General features: G+C 39.1%; 5 protein-coding genes across 6 annotated transcripts; 1 reads left to right on the top strand and 4 right to left on the bottom strand.

Annotated features, from left to right (window-relative positions):
* Positions 1 to 797: 797 nt before the first annotated feature.
* Positions 798 to 3,207, bottom strand: LOC311019258 (ras-related protein Rab-8B). The gene is made up of 8 exons (XM_084018552.1): positions 2,958 to 3,207; positions 2,327 to 2,387; positions 2,175 to 2,235; positions 2,015 to 2,092; positions 1,781 to 1,870; positions 1,617 to 1,682; positions 1,471 to 1,521; positions 798 to 977 (listed from the first exon to the last, which is right to left on the bottom strand). The coding sequence occupies exons 1-8, from the start codon at positions 3,079 to 3,081 to the stop codon at positions 885 to 887; spliced, it is 624 nt and encodes a 207-aa protein (XP_083874678.1). The 5' UTR covers positions 3,082 to 3,207; the 3' UTR covers positions 798 to 884.
* A 456-nt stretch (positions 3,208 to 3,663) lies between these two features.
* On the top strand, positions 3,664 to 5,216 carry rps27l (ribosomal protein S27 like). Its single transcript, XM_084018153.1, has 4 exons — positions 3,664 to 3,807; positions 4,437 to 4,545; positions 4,769 to 4,879; positions 4,973 to 5,216. Exons 1-4 carry the CDS (start codon positions 3,685 to 3,687, stop codon positions 4,999 to 5,001), a joined length of 372 nt encoding a protein of 123 aa, XP_083874279.1. The 5' UTR covers positions 3,664 to 3,684; the 3' UTR covers positions 5,002 to 5,216.
* A 281-nt stretch (positions 5,217 to 5,497) lies between these two features.
* On the bottom strand, positions 5,498 to 8,308 carry dnaja (DnaJ heat shock protein family (Hsp40) member A). Its single transcript, XM_084018152.1, has 8 exons — positions 8,172 to 8,308; positions 7,657 to 7,797; positions 6,977 to 7,151; positions 6,777 to 6,881; positions 6,465 to 6,692; positions 6,134 to 6,364; positions 5,944 to 6,044; positions 5,498 to 5,840 (listed from the first exon to the last, which is right to left on the bottom strand). The coding sequence occupies exons 2-8, from the start codon at positions 7,786 to 7,788 to the stop codon at positions 5,625 to 5,627; spliced, it is 1,188 nt and encodes a 395-aa protein (XP_083874278.1). The 5' UTR covers positions 7,789 to 7,797; positions 8,172 to 8,308; the 3' UTR covers positions 5,498 to 5,624.
* Positions 8,309 to 9,384: 1,076 nt separating this feature from the next.
* idh3a (isocitrate dehydrogenase (NAD(+)) 3 catalytic subunit alpha) lies at positions 9,385 to 13,916 on the bottom strand. 2 transcript variants are annotated; one of them, XM_084017521.1, is made up of 12 exons: positions 13,828 to 13,899; positions 13,426 to 13,491; positions 12,700 to 12,756; positions 12,473 to 12,556; positions 12,161 to 12,275; positions 11,786 to 11,973; positions 11,568 to 11,701; positions 11,370 to 11,472; positions 11,209 to 11,273; positions 10,613 to 10,697; positions 10,078 to 10,230; positions 9,385 to 9,992 (listed from the first exon to the last, which is right to left on the bottom strand). In XM_084017521.1, the coding sequence occupies exons 1-12, from the start codon at positions 13,852 to 13,854 to the stop codon at positions 9,909 to 9,911; spliced, it is 1,161 nt and encodes a 386-aa protein (XP_083873647.1). In that variant the 5' UTR covers positions 13,855 to 13,899; the 3' UTR covers positions 9,385 to 9,908. The 2 variants fall into 2 exon arrangements, with proteins under 2 accessions (XP_083873647.1, XP_083873648.1); XM_084017522.1 differs by lacking the exon at positions 13,426 to 13,491 and having other exon boundaries at positions 13,828 to 13,916.
* A 504-nt stretch (positions 13,917 to 14,420) lies between these two features.
* Positions 14,421 to 17,719, bottom strand: lrrc61 (leucine rich repeat containing 61). Its single transcript, XM_084018551.1, has 9 exons — positions 17,435 to 17,719; positions 16,435 to 16,530; positions 16,185 to 16,331; positions 16,026 to 16,086; positions 15,779 to 15,864; positions 15,629 to 15,694; positions 15,464 to 15,532; positions 15,202 to 15,327; positions 14,421 to 15,068 (listed from the first exon to the last, which is right to left on the bottom strand). Exons 1-9 carry the CDS (start codon positions 17,460 to 17,462, stop codon positions 14,962 to 14,964), a joined length of 786 nt encoding a protein of 261 aa, XP_083874677.1. The 5' UTR covers positions 17,463 to 17,719; the 3' UTR covers positions 14,421 to 14,961.
* Positions 17,720 to 18,097: the final 378 nt, after the last annotated feature.

The following is an 18,097-nucleotide window of genomic DNA, read 5'->3' as shown; positions in this document are numbered from 1 at the left end:
GCGAACATCAAAGATACCAACGTAAATATGATCGATGCTTTTAAATACTGTCTGTAAACATAATTATGTGCTTAACGATGCTCCACTCAGAGGTATCTCCGTAACTTCCATGCAAATACTGACAATCGCATAACAATATGTAGCTAGGTACAGCTCCCAAGAAACAAACTACCTTTCACAGTTTCATTTTTGACACAGGATATAAATAAAGGCGTCCTTCAAAAGACAGTAGGTAATAATTATACATATTTTTGTCTTTTCTATCACAACGATATGAATCCTCCGAGGCACACAACAAATAGAAACGATGCCAGTGCAACAGCAGCCTATAATAGGTATATAAGTATACATGAATTAATACAGACATGACAATCAATGATCAATGCTGAGACGTGATACGTCTGACAGCATCATCATAGTAAACAGAACAGGTAGTGTGTATAAAACGATGCTACAACTTCTTTTTTTTTAAGAATCTGAACACTTTCTTTTTTTTCCCCATTTATAAGACAACTATGTGGAACTTTATTATATTGAATAAAGTATTTTTTTTTTCATGACATCCAACAGAGGTATTATAAATGCAGACAGAATCACTGCCTCCCGTGAGCAGACACTTGTACAAACCAATGCTGACGATCACGCACAGGTCTTTTTGCATGAGCAGATGTACAGTATCAGGCCTCGTTCCTTATTGATCCTCTCCTGGCGAGCAGCAGATGAGGATGGCGTCTCGACCTCTCATGAACCCGTGAGCTTCAGTTGGATGTAAGGCCCACTCAATAATACTACTGCTGCCGCTGCTGGGTGGCCGCCTGGGAGGCCGGAGCCCTCCAGAAAAACGAAAAGTCCCGCAAGAGCCGTGAACACTCGAGCCGAGCGGCCTAGAGGAGTGAACACTTGAAGAATTTAATCCTCTTCGACTTTTTGTCCGTGATCTTGACTGGTTTCCCTGACCCTCCGGCATTGTTGTCCGTCTAGCAAGGAAAGATGTGATTGTGGAGAAAAGTTAGCTTCACATTAAGTGTCGCACCTCCCAAGTGTGAAGGTTTAGTTCCTGCATTTACATTCATATCAATCTAGCAAATAAACATTACTGTGAAACTGGTTGTGAGGCTTTCAAAAATATAGAAATGTCATGTTCACTGCAGTACTATTAATAAACTAATGCCAATTAAAACATTTGCTCATACTCATACTTTATGGGAAATATTGTATATGCTGGTATGCTGGTACAAAGGGTCCAGAGGGGCTTAAGAGGCAAAATACAAGCACTCGCTACTGTCTGCAAAGCTTAATTTCTGAGTGAAGGAATCATCGAAAGGAACCTAAATGAGCATATCGCCATTTTTATCAGCTCCTCTTATCTGACAAACAGCACGAATGTTAAATATAAGTTTGTTATTAATAAAAGTGTCCCCCCTCCTCATCCCTGGTGGAATCTATTATAAGAATATCTGAATCACTTACTGTCTTTGAGCACAGATTATGTAATATGTCCCTTCCAATGTTATAAAAAGCCTGCAATGACAAACAAATACAAAAAACACATGTTAAATGTACATGTAATGGCCGTGTTAGATGATAATTCAGGGGTAAAGAAAAAAATAGCTTACCTCTTCTACATTTAGGCTCGACTTTGCACTTGTTTCCAAGAACTTCACTCCATAATCAATAGCTAGCTAAATGAGACGGAAATACAATGTTGTCAGTCAAAACTGCAGAGCGGTTCTGTTTATTTGGAACTGCTTGCTAATGACGACTGGCTGCAGAGACTCACCTTTTCACCCCTGTCTTTGGACACCTGTCTCCTGTCAGTCATGTCGCATTTGTTACCCAGGATCATCTTCTCCACATCAGACGAGGCGTGCTGGCAGACATTAAAAGACAAATTATGCAGCGTCATGCTTATGTCGTTACACAATGACAATATCAGACAGCAATATCTATCAAAAACAAGCTCACTTCATGCGCATACATTAAGTACTGATGCGAGTTTCAACTCAGAGCTCACCTCTTCAATATTTCGAATCCAGTTTTTTATGTTTTCAAAGGACTTCTCGTTGCAGATGTCATAGACCAACATAATGCCCTGTGAAGAAAAACAGTGTCCGATCCTGTGATATGTAAAATAAAACCACAGGGAGGAACTGTAGGATGGAGTGCAGACTTACCATTGCTCCTCTGTAGTAAGCTGTGGTGATGGTGCGAAACCTCTCCTGCCCTGCAGTGTCCCTAAGATCATCAAATCGATGCACAGATTGGTGCCACACTCAGATTTTTTTAAATATAGAGAGGGAAAAAAGCCTACTCAAACAACACTTACCAAATTTGAAGTTTGACTCTCTTTCCGTCCAGCTCTATTGTTCTGATTTTGAAGTCTATTCCTGCATTTGAATAAACAAACAGACGGACGCTATAATGCCTACTGCATTAATGAATTATAAAACACTTTGCCCGTGTCTAAGATGGAAGCACTCCTGCGGTAAGCAGCTGCTCTTAATGAAAAAAATAACTTTTTAATGGACTGTTAATCCTATGCCATGGTTGCAGGGTGATATCATTCAATGTCAAATCCAAAGTAGCTGTTGCAGTATAGTGTGGGGCTTCATGGCAGATGTCACAATATAAAAACACATTCTGCATGAAAGGAAAAAGGCCTCTCGTTCCAATAAGGTTCCCGAGGATCAATCCTTGTGACTATGGTTTTGATCTCATTCTATAATTGACCTCACTGGTGTCTGTGAGCCCCCAAGGACAGGAGCTCGTTATAATGTGTCTCTCAGTCCCATTGTCTTGCTGGGAGTTACTGCCCCTTTAAAAATGTGGGTCTGTGTAATATAAGAAAATAGGCATAACACGACTGTATTCGACCAACGCAGTAAAGCGTTGCATGCTGCTGATATGGGCATGCATTGTGTTGGATGTATCTTTAGGGGCGGCTACGGGGTACTCACCTATTGTGGATATGAAGGTGGTGTTGAAGGAGTCCTCGCTGAATCTGAACAGCAGACATGTCTTGCCGACTCCGCTGTCTCCGATGAGCAACAGTTTGAACAGATAATCGTACGTTTTCGCCATTTAAACGCACCGTAGACGCCGATGTTGCAATAATATAGGGCCTTATTGAGCCGGGATCCCCCGTTTGGAAATCCTCAGCTGTCTGTCTGTGGCAGACTGGCAGCAGACCGGTGCCGATGTGCGTGACGTCACTTTCTGCTTTGCATTGTGGTCTATGTCGTTTAAAGGGATGAGGGCGGGCCAGGACTACATTATGCCTCTTTTCTTATCTTTTTTTTTATATATATATATAAACAATTACTGGATGCAATAAATATAAAACATTACAAACATCGCTTTTACGCTCCTTTTATTGTGTGCTTCATGATCAATGTAATTATAAGGTGACCAAGGTTACATCTTATAACCATATAATTATGGGTAATTAATTATTTGAACAAGGTCCTACATAAACACAAACCTGCCGTTTTATCAAATACAAAAGAAAAGAAGAAAAAATATGTGATGCAGTTAACATTTTCCTCTCAGTTAAATGATTAATGAGAAAATGAAAAGAAATGTTCAAAGCGCAATATTTGAATTGGATCCTCAACAAGGCTACATCTATTACTACGAAATAACGTCCAATGTTTCAATGAAGGGCATTATTGAACTTTTAAGTATATGTCGCAATATGTGATACATCGCAGATCTGGCAACCACAGTTCCTGCAAGTGCACGGGTCCTGTTTCTACCCATCAGCCCACGTATGCACAGGAAAGCAAGCCTAGCACCGTGAAAATGCCTGTAAGTTACAGTTTTCTGTCTCGTTTCTTTTGTTCGGGTTAATACACGGTGTTGTCAACTGTCGATGGTTGTTATTGTCAAGTTCCCACGGTGTAACCTCGGCTGTGTTCGCCGTCTGAAGCCTCCTAAGTTGTGTTGTTGATTACGTAGGAGCCCGCAGCACATGGCGAGAAAGTTAGCTAACATTAGCGTTAGCTCTGTCTGGCACGGGCGCCGACTACTTACTGAAACACAACCGTATCAGGCGCGCGTGCGATATATAGCCTGTTGCGGAGTAATTTCAGGCCAGCGATCAGTGTGTAGCGGTAGCTGTATTTTCTTTTACACAAGGCCCGTTTTGCGATTAGGCTCACCACATGGGAACACAACTGTCAATGTTACTGTTATGGTAAAAAAACTACAGTGAACTCGTGTTTTTCTAACGTCCGTGGTGTTGCTAAAACGTTAGCTAGCCAACATCTGGATCTATTTGCGGTGACGCTGTAAAATAGGTTAAATCATATCAAGATACTTAACTAGTCCGTCACAAGAGTGGCGTTGTAATTATTAACACGTCCATAAGCTGTGGTGTAAATGTTAGAATAATGCCTGTCAAATTAAACGTCACATCTGATTTGTTTTCACGCTAGCTGGCCAGAGACCTCCTCCACCCTACTATTGACCATGAGAGAAGACAACATAAAAAGAAAAGACTTGTCCAGAGTCCCAACTCCTACTTTATGGACGTGAAGTGCCCAGGTACAGTAGGTTTACGTCATTCTGGAAGTGTTTAAAGTATACTTGAAACCAAAAAAGACCAACTATTTTAGACCATTTCATTGTTTGTATATTGATTACTCATGTCATGTATTTTGCAGCTATTTAGACATTTTATATTGCTGAATATTGATGGAAAAAATCAGTTGAGTGCATTCATAATATATTGGCCCCATGGTTTTACAGTTTAAATGTTTCTTTGCAGGCTGCTACAAGATCACCACCGTATTCAGCCATGCACAGACAGTGGTACTCTGTGTGGGATGTGCAACTGTGCTGTGCCAGTCAAAAGGAGGAAAGGCCAGACTGACAGAGGGTAAAAAAAATAAATCCCCAAAAGATGAATTATTGCCTTCTACTTTAAGATGTTTGTAAGGCCAGCTAACTTACTTTTGTTTTTGCTTTACAGGTTGTTCTTTCCGGAGGAAGCAACACTAAAAGGGATTGCGTTGCATACTTAATGTCTGTGATAAAGCCATGCTGTTGAGAAATCCCTTACATTTCCATTGATTACAATAAAGTTGAGAATCCACTAATGGCAGGTTCTGTCACTGTACAGATGTCCAACTATGATACATTTATAAACTAGCAACATTTTTAATATGCAAGATGATGAAAGTAAAATATCATTAAAGAAATGTTCTGAAAGTTGGGAGTCTGGAGACTTTTATTGAGAAATATAACCGAAATGCCATGGTTGAAAATTACCTTCACAGAAAGCATAGTAGTTCTTTGAGGTTCTGAAAATAACGTGACAGATTTCTTAGGGAACATACATGGATATAAAAGACAAGGATCTTAAATAGAGAACATAAGACAGTGACACCAAAATACAGTTCAATACCTTGGGAGCACAAATGATGTGTGAAATGGGTACTAAACTTGCATATTACTGAACCAGGATAGTTGCTCAAAAGTGGCTTTGGCAACCATAAAACAATGTAATGCATTTGGTTTGTATTACTTGGAAAAACAACATAAAAAAGGCATGTTTAGAAATAAATCAAAATCCAACAACAACAAAAACGCACATGCTCTACAACGGATTTCTTTTGAAATGATCACTGCGTCTGACATTGCATTCCACCTCTGGGACTCTCCTCGTCCTCATCATAAGCTTCACCGCCGCCACTTCTCTGTTGTCTCTGCACATCTACCTCACAGAGTTGCACCTCCTCCATTTCATCACTAATCTCTAGATCCTCCCTGGGAGGCAGCAGTCTTTCCAGCTGGAACATGAGATGCTCTGGAAGCCAGTCTTTCTCTGGAAATTCCACCTGCAGGATGAATTACAATTAGCTGAAATTAAAATTCTCTATAAAACATTAAATCCAGATTTCTGTCACACTCAAATGAAATGTTGTGTTCGGTGTATCTTACCTGGAAATGAATGAAAAGCTGTCCCTTCTCATAAGGTTCCTTGTAAAGTGGCATGCCCTCGTTCTGAACACATTTGATGTCACCATGCTTGATTACTTCACCTGTTGATTTGAAAATGTAAACGTTTTAATTACAAATGCTGTCTACCAGACAAGACGGCGGTAAAGACAAGCTGATCTCAGTCGACTACCTGGGTGTGAGGTGATAATGAGCAGTCTGTCGTCTAATGTTTGAACGGTCTTCTTGAAACCACACAGAGCCTCAGCAAGTTTGATGTCCATCTTCATGGTCAAATTATTGTCTTTCCTCTTGAACACGGAATGCTCTTTCTGATCCAGAACAATAATCACATCCCCAGGCTCCAATCCAGGTTCCTGGTCGCCTTCGCCACTAAATGAAATCTTTTGACCGTCTCTCATACCTGCACAACACGTTCATCTTCAGTTAAGTTTGTGTTGCAAAATATTAACATTAATGATAAAACATAAGCATCTCACAGGAGGGGGGGGGGGATAACATACCTTTGTCGATGTGAACTTCAAGAACTTTTTTCTTGCGTTCTACTTTGCGTCCATTGCAGTTCTTGCAGCGATCGTTAGAGTTGAATTTCTCACCCTGTCCCTGGCAGTCTGCACACATGCTTTGGATCTGCTGAATCATGCCTGGCCCAATCTGTTGCACCTTTATTTGTACCCCTCTTCCTTTACAAGTTGAGCACTTCTCCAAGGTACCTTGCTTACCACCATAACCTGTACAAATAGAATGCCGTTTACTGAACTTTTTTGTGATCCATTCTCATTGTATTTGGGATTAAAAAAAAAACAATTTTTTACCTTCACATTCATCACATATAACACTCTTTTGAAGTCCAAGCTTCCTGGTGTTGCCTTTGTACATCTCCTCCAGTGTGACGCTAAGCTGGTGGACAACATTTTTCCCTACAGGAAAAGCACATATATGCACAAACAGTTATGCAAGTTGTGGGTATTTGAATATATAAAACAACCTACTGCTAGATCACTCAAACCCTTACCTCTTCTCTCTCTCTGCATCCTTCCTCCACCTCCAAAGAACATGTTGAACATGTCCATCGGGGAGGTTCCTCCACTCATGCCTCCCTCTTTAATAGCTTGTTCACCTCCTTGGTCATACAAAGATCTCTTCTCTGGATTTGACAGCACCTCATATGCTTGAGATATGAGCTTGAACTATGGTAATAAAAAACAAAAACGTTTTTGAAAGCAATACTGCATTTAAAGTGTTCTTAATAATTAATCAATGCACTCCTATTTTTAGTGATAATGACTCATTAGTTCGGACATTTTAGGATTACTGGTGTATCAGCATATGTTACGATGATGAATGTGCAGATGGCTGGTATCTGTAATATTTCAGATCCAAAGTGCTTCCCCGAATTCAATCAGCTTAAATGAGCCCTGGAGCGTTAAGATATTTTCGACTTCCTTAATTTGATTCGCATTCCACAACGTCTTGACATTGTGGTGCATTCAACAAATCAGTGTCAGAAGGGCTAATCTTCCTGTAACGTCAGCGTTACACTCCCAAAAAAGAGGAACTGGGAGATCATTCCAGAAAGTTCCCGGTGGGGCAGTTCCACGGGGCGTGCAGTGTAAAATTAGAAAGGGCATTTCTAACGACCCCCATAAACAGCTGCATGCATATCGCAGCTACATGCCACTAGCGCTAACTTACCTTTTCTCCTTCATTGGGGTTCTTGTCGGGGTGATATTTCAACGCGAGTTTTCTGTAGGCTTTTTTGAGTTCCTCCTGGGAGGATTTGGGATTGACACCCAGTAGATCGTAGAAGCCGGTTTCGTGAACCATGGTGACAACCTAAAACAAACCAGAAACAGATTAGCAACGAGGTATACCGGTAGATCAGAATGCTACAGTTAGCGTGGCAAGTTAGCCTCTTGTCAAAATCTAAAAACTCAACGTTAGCTAACGACGTCGTACCCAAGCTAAATGAGAGTTCACATGAGCCTGAACGCCCGAAAAACTTAAACAAATCGTTACCGATTGCTAGAATAGAGTTGCGTGGCGTTAAGCCTCGAAGGGATAATGCGAGGAAACGCAGCACGTGTGGTTTAAACGTCAATTCCACGTTAGCTAAATTACTAGCTTACACGTTGAGCTTGAATGGAACTGTTAGCATCTATTAGCCGTACAGCTAAATGGTGTTTCAAATGACGGAATAGGGTACTTACCTTTCAGACAATGGTACTACCCTACTAGCGTTCGCTGGAGTTCCGCTCAGGCTGGGAAAGGAAGATGGCTGGTTCTTATAAACGCTTCACACTGCAGAACTTTCTGGAGAGCTGCGAAAAGGCGAGTGGCCGGAAGTGTCGTCGGACCTGAGGGAGAGAGGGGAGGGGTAGGGGGTAATATATTGATGTGATAGGCTACACTATTTCCCTTTAAAAAGTAGTGAAGCAGAAGTATAAAAGTAGCAGAAATGGAAAAACGTAAGAAAAGTACAAGTACCACAAAATTACATTTAGTAATTAGGGTTAATTGCATGTACATTTTTTTTTTTTTTTACATAAGACAGTTAGATAACTTTAAAACAAAATGGAAAGAAAGGTCTTTCTTTCATTTAGGGACTATAATATCAGAAGGGTATTGTAAGGCAGCTCATATAAAAACACATAAAAACCCAAATCATCAACCTTTGGAAAACTAGACTCAAATATATCAGATGTAACTCACTTAGTCAAAGTGTAAAGTGTTGTAGGCTATCTGATTTGGATTTTACTTTAATGTGTGAATGATGAGTTTCAATTAAAAATATATATTTATTTAGACAAAGAGGGTTTCTCGTACGTCAGGGTTGTGAGAAACTTGCATATCTCAGGTCACCAGCTCACACTACCCACCATTGCATGTTGTCCTGCACAGAACACATGGGTGCATTGTTCCTGTTATTAGTCATGTAATGTCAGGGTGCCCTCCTGTTTCCACAGAGGAAGCAGTGAATGCCATGTTCATTGGGGTCAAGAGGACATTCTTGTCAATGCTTTGAACACTGAAGGCAATCTGCTATTACATGTTATCCAGATAATGGAAAATGGTATGCTGTATTCTTGATATTAACCATATCTAATGTGATGTCATGTTATACAACTATCTTTGTGAATAAACGGACATGAATGAACATTTAGTTGTCATTTAAAGTTGTTCTTGTCAGAGAGATTTGTAACAAACCAGGGAGAACAAATGAAGTGAAGACCTGTAATTTAGCAGAACATTGATCAATGGACAATATAACATAATAAATGGAGTATCCTTAATGTATTTAAAGCCATGGGATCTTTCACAGTGTTTTGTGTAATTATGGGGTATTCAGTATATAGTTTATACATTGACATGGGTTATGCCAAACAGCTCATTTGCACAACACAAAATAAAAAGTCTGGCATGTCTGATGTCATTGTAATATTTATTTTTCTTTATACATTCATGATATTTGCAGCATGATAAACAGTACAACATGAAGACTACGTGCAAAACATCTGCATGTTTCATATTACAGAAGCCTGATTATGTTGATTTCTTTTCATGAATGTGAACTATATCCACAAGCATAATTTAAGAGCTTGACTTGTTGACAAATGTTTTAAGTGTTTCTCAAGTGATCATGGAGGTTACGGATCTTTTCGTATGTCAAAATAACAGCGTCAAGTACATAAGACAAGAGTGCCAATTTAGCCAATAAATAGACAATATCCACCATAGATTAAATAGTTTAGGACATAAAATGCATATCACATATATAATTACTGTTGTACCAGAGTTTTAGGACTGTGCAGAGAAAATAAAACATTTAGAGTTTCTCACTCTTGAGTCTTTTTTAAAATACATATTATGGTTTAAGCTGTGCAGGTACAACGTGACATGGGATACAAAGACCCCAATAATTAACTCGTGGTCTCAAGAGTATCATTTTAGTCCAGATCCCGCACTCGTTGACATATTGCTTCTGTAAACTCTGAGCATTTTGAGTTTCCTCCCAGGTCTTTTGTAAGAACCTTGATGGATGACAAAATCATTGCGAATTAAAACATGAACACAAAACCAACACAGCATATCTTCTATTCTTGAAAAGTAGATTACCTTTTTCTCTCGAATGACGTCAAAGCAGGCGGATTCAATCTTCTGGCCGTAGCCATGCAGGCCCATGTGCCGCAGCATCATAACTGCACTGAGCAGCAAGGCGGTCGGGTTGGCCATGTCTTTTCCTGCTATATCTGGGGCCGTTCCATGAACCTGACAGGAGAAATGAATCCCAATCAATCATCATGGTTCATATTTCTGAAAAGGTAAGACACTTTGGTGTGTCTTAGCTAACTCTTGGACACAAAGGAGGTCTGCACTCTGTAAAGGGTTTATTTGTCTTCCTCTTTTAAGGCAACATCTCAAAAGGCAAATATCTTGTTGCATAGTTTCCCTGTTGTTTGCTGACTAGCATGTGATCCTAATTTGGGTTGCCGTGTACAGCACTTTGGGTGGTCAGAAGACTAGAAAGGCACGATATAAACGCAAGTCTATTCAAATCATCACACATCACAAGCTTCTACTGTGCAATATGTACTTTGATTGTCACTGAGAAGTAAAAAAAAACAGACAAATGGGTATAAATAGAACATACCGACTCAAATATGGCGACACCGTTAGCACCAATGTTTCCACTAGGCGTCACTCCAAGACCTCCAATCAGTCCAGCACAAAGATCACTGTAATGGTAGACATATACAGTTATCTGTAGATTTGTTCTTGTGCATATACATTGACCTTGATAGCTTGATTTCACATACATACCAGAAACATTGTCTATAACTAATGCAGACCACGTCAGTGCAATTTGCTTATACTCATCATCACCACAAATTTGCCATCATATCTACAGTATTTAGTTGAGATTTCAATTGATTTGATTAATTAAATTGCTTATTTGAATTTGTCATTGTTAGAATATTTCTGGTTGAATCCACAGTCTGCATTACTTGCTTGGTTCCAACTCATTTCTATATGTGCATTAAACAAGATGACATAATTTAATATACAATAGTGTGTAAATGCATGTTCGTGTATCGAGAATATGTGTAGTGTGTTCACTGTGCTGTCTGAACAATTAAATATGTATGTAAATATGTGCTTTTTGGTTCATTTTATTGAGGGACAAAAACAATGGTGAAACTATCTCTTATTACTACAACGGGTTCAGGATCTAAGATGGTTACTTACCTTAAGATGTCTCCATACAAATTTGGCATCACTAATACATCGAACTGTGTGGGATCCTGTACCATCTATAAGAACATGCATTAGAATGCAGTAGAATATGCAAAACTTCAACAACATCATACACAGTAAACTAATCCTTAACTAAAGCTATTGGGACTTACATTAAGGCACACAGTATCCAAGTACATCTCTGTGAATTTCACATCTTTGTGCTTTTCAGCAGCTTCTCTGCATTTTCGTAGGAAAAGCCCATCAGACATGCGCCTATAAAAAATGTCAACAGAGGAGAGACCATTAATTTTTTAGTACACTTTAAAAAGACACATTCCTTCAAGTAATTCGTACTGAATAAAACTTACATAATATTGGCCTTATGAACCGCAGTAACACTGGCCCTCTGATTATTTTTGGCATATTCAAATGCATACTCTGCGATGCGTTCGCTGGCTTGCTCTGTAATGAGCTTAATACTCTGTACAACTCCATCAACAATCTGAAAATATACAAATCCATGAGACATTCAGGTAAAATGTGTGAAGTATAACAAAATATATATCAATCTGTTAAAGGGTCTTACAATATGTTCAATCCCACTGTATTCTCCCTCAGTGTTCTCTCTAATGGTGACCAGGTTCACATCAGTGTAGGGGGTCTTGTAGCCCTCAATGGACACACAGGGGCGCACATTGGCATAGAGGTCAAAGGTTTTCCTCAGCAGCAGGTTCATAGAGGGATGGCCAGCAGCTATTGGTGTTTTCAAAGGACCTGTAGATTGTTAAGTATGTCAAAATAATTTAGTAGTTCACCTGCCAAAACAAAAAGGAAACTCTTTTTTTAAGGGGTGAGATCTAAACCAATGTGCTGTGTTTGGAATGAACAGTAAAGTATCAGTCACTCACTTTATAAAGCTTTTTCAAACACAAATTGTTTTAGTCATAATTAAACCGGTTACCTTTTAGGCCAATTTTGGTCCTGTCCATCGATTCTTTGCAATCAGGGGGGATCATCCACTTTCCACCGGGCCCTTGGATGGCTGTAACATTTCTCTCCTCCCACTGAATGGGAGCCTAGATAAATAGATCACTAGATTAGTTTACATTATGTCACTTTTTTCAAGACTTTAATTGTTTTCATGATTTAATGTTTTCATGACTAAGTGCTGGTAGTAATTGAAATAAAGTGTTATCTATTGCAACCTAAAACATAATTTTGCTGGTTAAAGTTTTTGGAGAACAATGATGTTTTGTTCTGTGACAGTACTAACCTTGGCTACTTCAAATATCTTAATGACAGCATTAGAGATCTCTGGACCAATTCCATCACCAGGGATTAAAGTAACAGTTTTAATCTGTGAGGCAGAACGAAGACACATATCAGGCAATGAAACAAATAATAAGTATGTACTTCAGAGTCACAGTTTAACACAAGCAATAAGTTACATCAAAAATCTTCAGAATTTTTGTTGTGTAGCTCTATAGGAAAGATACATACTCCACGCGTGAACGTCCTGGGAGTCTCGTTCTTCAAAGCTCCAACCACCCTTGAGACCTGACAAATACAGTCACAAATACTGTTCTGTTGTATGTACGTGACAATAGGGGAAACCATTAAAAACAGAGCAATGTTGTTCACTTATCTAAACATGAAAAGCAGCACGATTACATGAAACCGAGATAAATGTCTGGATGGAGATAGATGGATGGATGGATGGAGATAGATGGATGGATGGATGGAGATAGATGGATGGATGGGTGGATGGGTAGGTAGGACTTGGGAGCACTTTGCAAACTTTCTGTAAGGAGACTCGATCCAATTAACAGCAGGAATTGTCCGTCCTTGTTAAATGGCAAGTTAGCTGTGTTGTAATGCTATAAATGCATCAATAAATCAATTTGTCACGACTGATAATAAACATCATCACCCCAAATGAGAGCAATATAGATTAACAATAGGAAAAACGAGGCAAGAGGTCCCCTTTTGTTATGAAACACAACTGACAGCTTACAGTAAATTGCATTATGGTGTCTTTGCTCAGTTGAATTGCAGAAATTATTGACATGCAGTAGCAAAGGCGTCCGGACGAATTGGTAAAACAAAATGTCCATTCCAGATTTGAATAGCATTATTACTGCGGAGGGAGATTGCTAGGGTTAGCTCTTTTCCAAACGCAACAAGGATAACCATCGTTTTGAAACGTAACGTTAACGCTTAACTTACTTCCTTAGCCTTGATTTTATCCTTGCCATTGAGCGACAAACCCCACTGTTTTAGTAGATTAAGAATCTGTAGATGAGGGACATTCCATTTTTACATTTGTTCACGTGAGCTTTAGACTAACTTCTACAACAATGTATTATAAAAGAAAGCATCTAGCAATTAAACGAAATCACCTTGTAAAATGCTAGCTAACTAGCCAGCTAGCGAAACAGCGGTCAAGAGTCAGGTTGCTATAGCAACTACAAGCAAGTAGCATTAGCGCCTAGCTAAATTGGTATGTAAGGTTACTAGTAAGCCTGCAGTCTTTCACTGTCGACCTAGCGTTACTTGATCAATTTAAACACAATGTCATGCGTGTGGTGCAATACTTATGAATGATTGACATCGTTTCCCCGTACATACCGCTGACCTCCACGCATTCCCTGCCATCTTTTACTAGCCAAGGTCGATGCAGCACCAGCAACAGCAGCAGCCGTCAAGCGATCCAGAATGCAAAGCGGATATCCGTTTTTTTAATTTACCAAAGTAAAGCCTTAGTAAATAAAATCACACATTTGTTAACGTGATCATGACCATTTCAAATAGTTTGTAGTAGCAGCGTTCAACTTTGTTTTATGTTCAATTAAATCTATAACACTCATCAATTTTACACCTAATGCAACGTTAACGACATGATATGCTCTGCTCTTATTTTGGTTCCGTGTTTTTGCTTCCGGGATTAGCAATGAGATTTAGGGGACTGACTTTCATGTACGTGTCTCGAGTACATAAAACAATACCACATAATGAAAAAAAAAGAAAAATAATAATAGATGGAAGTCAAATTAATTCAGATTGCTCAAGTAACTGTCGTGTAAGTTTTGCAGAACCACCACGAGGTGGCGGCAGAGGACTGCATCTGACACATCACATCAACATGCAATTTCTTTAGCTGCGTATGTTCCAAGTATCAGCATCAGTCGTTCCAAAGAAGACTTAGTAGATATGAGTAAAAATCAAAGAGATCACGTACACCTTTATAAGCATTGTATTTGCAAAGTTGGTTGTACACAATACAATGTATGGTATAAAACAAGTAGAAACAGCTGACATAACCATTCAATCAAGTTTTGCAAACATTCACATTACAAAGAAAGCCTATAGCATGGGACACATTAACTCCCCAAATAATCCAGGAATGCAAAATGGGAAAAAGCTCTTAATTATTAAAACTTATATAAATTCTTAAGCAGCATATCTATCAGCATAAATGCAGGCTACAGCATGGTACAAAATGCACACTGTGCAAGTAAAGACATCTTTGAACCAAACTGAGGGGTGTCAGTATGGAGAAAGGTTTTCAAACCACTTATATGTATCGTCCGATACGCAATGCATAGGATGAGATAACATTTCAACAACCTCACACTGCAACAGTAAGCATGTGTGTCTGGCAAGGATACCGATCAAGCATTTGGATACAGCTTCGTAATTTGAAAAAACCTACAGTACATTAGCCATGGTATATCTTACAACAAAAAAGCTAAATAGCCCAACTCAGATAGCATACTGCTTTGGCTGCTTCTTCAGACTCATGGATCTTTCAGTTTGTGAAATGACATGAGTGGCTCTATTGTTGAGGAGTCTGCATTCATGAAGTACATCTAAAGAAAAATAAATATAGGTCAGTGATTACATAGGATACCACACTGTAAACACACAATATAGGTCAGTTGACTGGCAACAGTATATCAAATGTAACACTTTTCTTAAAAAAAAAGAAAAAAGAAATCTTACCATTAAACTGTTTGTAGGCTTCTTCAATAATGGCATTGTTTGATCTTTTTATCTCCCAATAATTATCCTCCACCCATGGTTTGCAATCAGGACGTTCAACAAGCTGTCCATTCTTGTATAAACCAGCTAGACATTTATAGAAAGAAATTGTGCAGTTAGTAAAATGAATACTTCGTTCAACAACTGATTATGATCTGATGAATGGCATGTAATAACACGTTACCAGTCATGACATAAATAACAAAACAATTACCACATGTACCTTTGATGGTATCGTCAATGTCTTTGCATAATTGGTACAAGTCACTCCCACGTCCGACTACTCTTTCACCTACAATTAAATCAAAACAAAAAACAAAAAAAACATTTTGTAAACAGAGTTTAAGTGTTAATGTTATGCAAAAGACTAAAAGAAAACAAGTCTTACCATCCAGCACCTTGATGTTGGGGAACATCTCAAGAACTATGTTTCTATATGCTACGTTCCTGCACACTGGGCATAGAGAAAGTCACTGTGAGCTCAAGATTTGTTATCCATCAGGAGGATATTTTTAAATAAAGTCACACAAAAAATTACCTGGATTAGAATAATTGTAAGTATTGTCTTTAAAACGTATGTTTTCTAGTTTTCTCAAAGGCTGAAGGCAGTGTAGGTTCTCAATGCTGTTGAAAAACAAAACAGATTAGAGATGATTTATGTGTTTATGTTAACAGCAAAGTCAGCTTAAATTGTTTGTACACTATTTGATCAATGCTGTAATATGTGACATTCACATTGCTATTCCTCCAGGGTAAGCATTTGGTTAATAGTCATATGGTTATACCTGGATATGATATTACCAGCCAAGTTTAAGTGCTGTAAACTATCACAACTGCGCAGGGGCTCTGAAAGTACAAAAACAATAACATTGCATTATAGAAAAAACATTGATAAGTGAACATACAGCATGAAAATAAAGAAGATTTTGCTCCTGAAGTCTTACCTAAATTGGAAATCCTGTTGGCAGACAAACTAAGCACAGAAAGAAGCCGAAGAGATGCCAGAGGAGCTATATTTGTGATGTTATTTCCAGAGAGGTCTAGCTTCTCCAAATTCATACACTCCCCAAGGCAGCCAAGATCGTGTATTCCTGCAAGACATACAAATAACCATTAGACACAATAATATAAAAACAAATGAAAATCAATGCACTTTTGAACGTTTAAATAGTAGATGTATTAATTAAATCTTACCAAGTCCTCTCAATTTGAGAAACAGTATTGACTCCAGATCAAATTCTCCTGTACGCGACTTGAGCAGCACAGCGGTTACCTTGTCACAGTCTGCATCTGAAAGAATCAGAGAAATAAGACTGCAGCATAACGAACCTGTTACACTTGTTTTCTATTCTTGTACATGCAACAACAATCGCAGTTGTGAGTCAGCGCTGCAAAAGCAGAATGCTGGAAGCATTGTGTCTGCTCTGTTTAGGGTGAAACGACCAAACAGCCCACGCAACCGCATTCTCTAAATAGTGAATACCAAATTCAACAGACCGTTAATTTCATATCTGGCCCTCTGTCAGCTGCAGAGAGAAGCACCTAAAGGCAGCCTTGCTGTTCTGTGATGGTATTAGTTGCATGCATGCATGATAACAACTGAGGAGGAGGTTATATTGGGTTAAATGTCCTGAGGCAGAATCAGTCCTAACTACACGAAAACTCTTTCATGAGCCTGAACAAATGAAACACTGAATCCCTGACAAGAAGCATTATGCTGTGGTCTATTTTCAGATTAACCCAGATTAGTTTATGCATTTACTTTATATGTAAATGATATAACGACTGGCAGACAGGGTACTATAACACCACTACAATATTGAGGGGGCAGTCGTTTAAGTTGGGCCACCAAATATCTCCATATCTCGCAATTTGTCAACACCTGCACACATACATAAAGGTGATGTTTTAGCTTAGCTTGACAGCTTGTAAATGTCAGCTAACGTTAGTAGCTACCTGTACGTTACCAGAGGCTGCGTGATTTCACGAGGATGATTCAGCTAGATAAAAGTGGGTGGGTTATTTAATGAAAAGGTAATTCATCATGTCCCCTCTGATAATGGTGACACACGTAAAATGCCGTGTCACGAACGATATTGTTAGCTACATTTTAGCTGAAGCCGCAGCTAGCTAGCACTAAACCGTTAGCGGCTAGCATAGCGACGTAGCAACAAGCTATCCATCACAAACTTACCTTGCTCTTTATCTCGCTTGGAGTCCATCTTGGGCAACTTTGCTACTTAGAAAGCCACCCGTCGCGAAAAAAAAGCGATGGTTTTAAACTATGCAGTGCAAAGATAAAGCAGTGGTTGTTTTGGGGGTGGGGGGGGAGTGTGATGCTGGCATCTGTCCTGGGGTGCTGACAGGACACGGTCACTACCCGCTGCTGTGCTGCAACAGCACGCAGGTGGATGACACAGACTTCAGTCCAGCAGCAGCACAGCAGCAGAGACTGGTGTTGTCAGGGGGAAGACGAGGACGTGGATGCAAGAACGCTTGCGGTGTTTTGTTAGACGTCTCCGTGCAACAGGTTCTGTGCCAATTAAAAGTTCTGTTGTCGATATAGCACTCATTCACCAGTGTAATGTATCTTGGGGGGAGAAGACAATATGGAACGTGGGTTAATGGGAGGTGTCTGGCAAAGTTGAAGGTTTATGTCAGTGCGTATACACATACCAGTATATAATAATAATAATAATAATAATAATAATAATAATAATAATAATAATAATAATAATAATAACAATAATAATAATAACAATACAAATAGATCATACTACATTTACTACCACTCAAATAACACCTCACTTGTTTTCACCCCAAATAATAATGTCATTCTTTATTTATTTATTTAGCT

Source organism: Eutrigla gurnardus (assembly GCF_963514095.1).
Source record: "Eutrigla gurnardus genome assembly, chromosome: 9".
Taxonomy (NCBI): Eukaryota; Metazoa; Chordata; class Actinopteri; order Perciformes; family Triglidae; genus Eutrigla; species Eutrigla gurnardus.
Note: the sequence above shows the minus strand (reverse complement) of the source record. Positions and strands in the feature narration are given on the sequence as shown.

Excerpts from the sequence above, each read along its gene's own strand:
- dnaja (XM_084018152.1), bottom strand. The coding sequence starts at position 7,788 with ATGGTTCACGAAACCGGCTTCTACGATCTACTGGGTGTCAATCCCAAA. Across the intron at positions 6,045-6,133 it reads CATTATCACCTCACACCCAG|GTGAAGTAATCAAGCATGGT; the intron begins GTAGTCGACTGA and ends TCAAATCAACAG. Across the intron at positions 5,841-5,943 it reads AGCTTTTCATTCATTTCCAG|GTGGAATTTCCAGAGAAAGA; the intron begins GTAAGATACACC and ends TTCATCCTGCAG.
- rps27l (XM_084018153.1), top strand. The coding sequence starts at position 3,685 with ATGTCGCAATATGTGATACATCGCAGATCTGGCAACCACAGTTCCTGC. Across the intron at positions 3,808-4,436 it reads CTAGCACCGTGAAAATGCCT|CTGGCCAGAGACCTCCTCCA; the intron begins GTAAGTTACAGT and ends TTTTCACGCTAG. Across the intron at positions 4,880-4,972 it reads AAAGGCCAGACTGACAGAGG|GTTGTTCTTTCCGGAGGAAG; the intron begins GTAAAAAAAATA and ends TTTGCTTTACAG.
- idh3a (XM_084017521.1), bottom strand. The coding sequence starts at position 13,854 with ATGGCAGGGAATGCGTGGAGGTCAGCG. Across the intron at positions 12,557-12,699 it reads CCAGGACGTTCACGCGTGGA|ATTAAAACTGTTACTTTAAT; the intron begins GTATGTATCTTT and ends TCTGCCTCACAG. Across the intron at positions 11,702-11,785 it reads ACAGTGGGATTGAACATATT|ATTGTTGATGGAGTTGTACA; the intron begins GTAAGACCCTTT and ends GTATATTTTCAG.
- lrrc61 (XM_084018551.1), bottom strand. The coding sequence starts at position 17,462 with ATGGACTCCAAGCGAGATAAAGAGCAAG. Across the intron at positions 16,087-16,184 it reads CAACAGGATTTCCAATTTAG|AGCCCCTGCGCAGTTGTGAT; the intron begins GTAAGACTTCAG and ends TTGTACTTTCAG. Across the intron at positions 15,865-16,025 it reads GCTGGTAATATCATATCCAG|CATTGAGAACCTACACTGCC; the intron begins GTATAACCATAT and ends GTTTTTCAACAG.
- LOC311019258 (XM_084018552.1), bottom strand. The coding sequence starts at position 3,081 with ATGGCGAAAACGTACGATTATCTGTTCAAACTGTTGCTCATCGGAGAC. Across the intron at positions 1,683-1,780 it reads CCAAAGACAGGGGTGAAAAG|CTAGCTATTGATTATGGAGT; the intron begins GTGAGTCTCTGC and ends CGTCTCATTTAG. Across the intron at positions 978-1,470 it reads ATAATCTGTGCTCAAAGACA|ACGGACAACAATGCCGGAGG; the intron begins GTAAGTGATTCA and ends TTTCCTTGCTAG.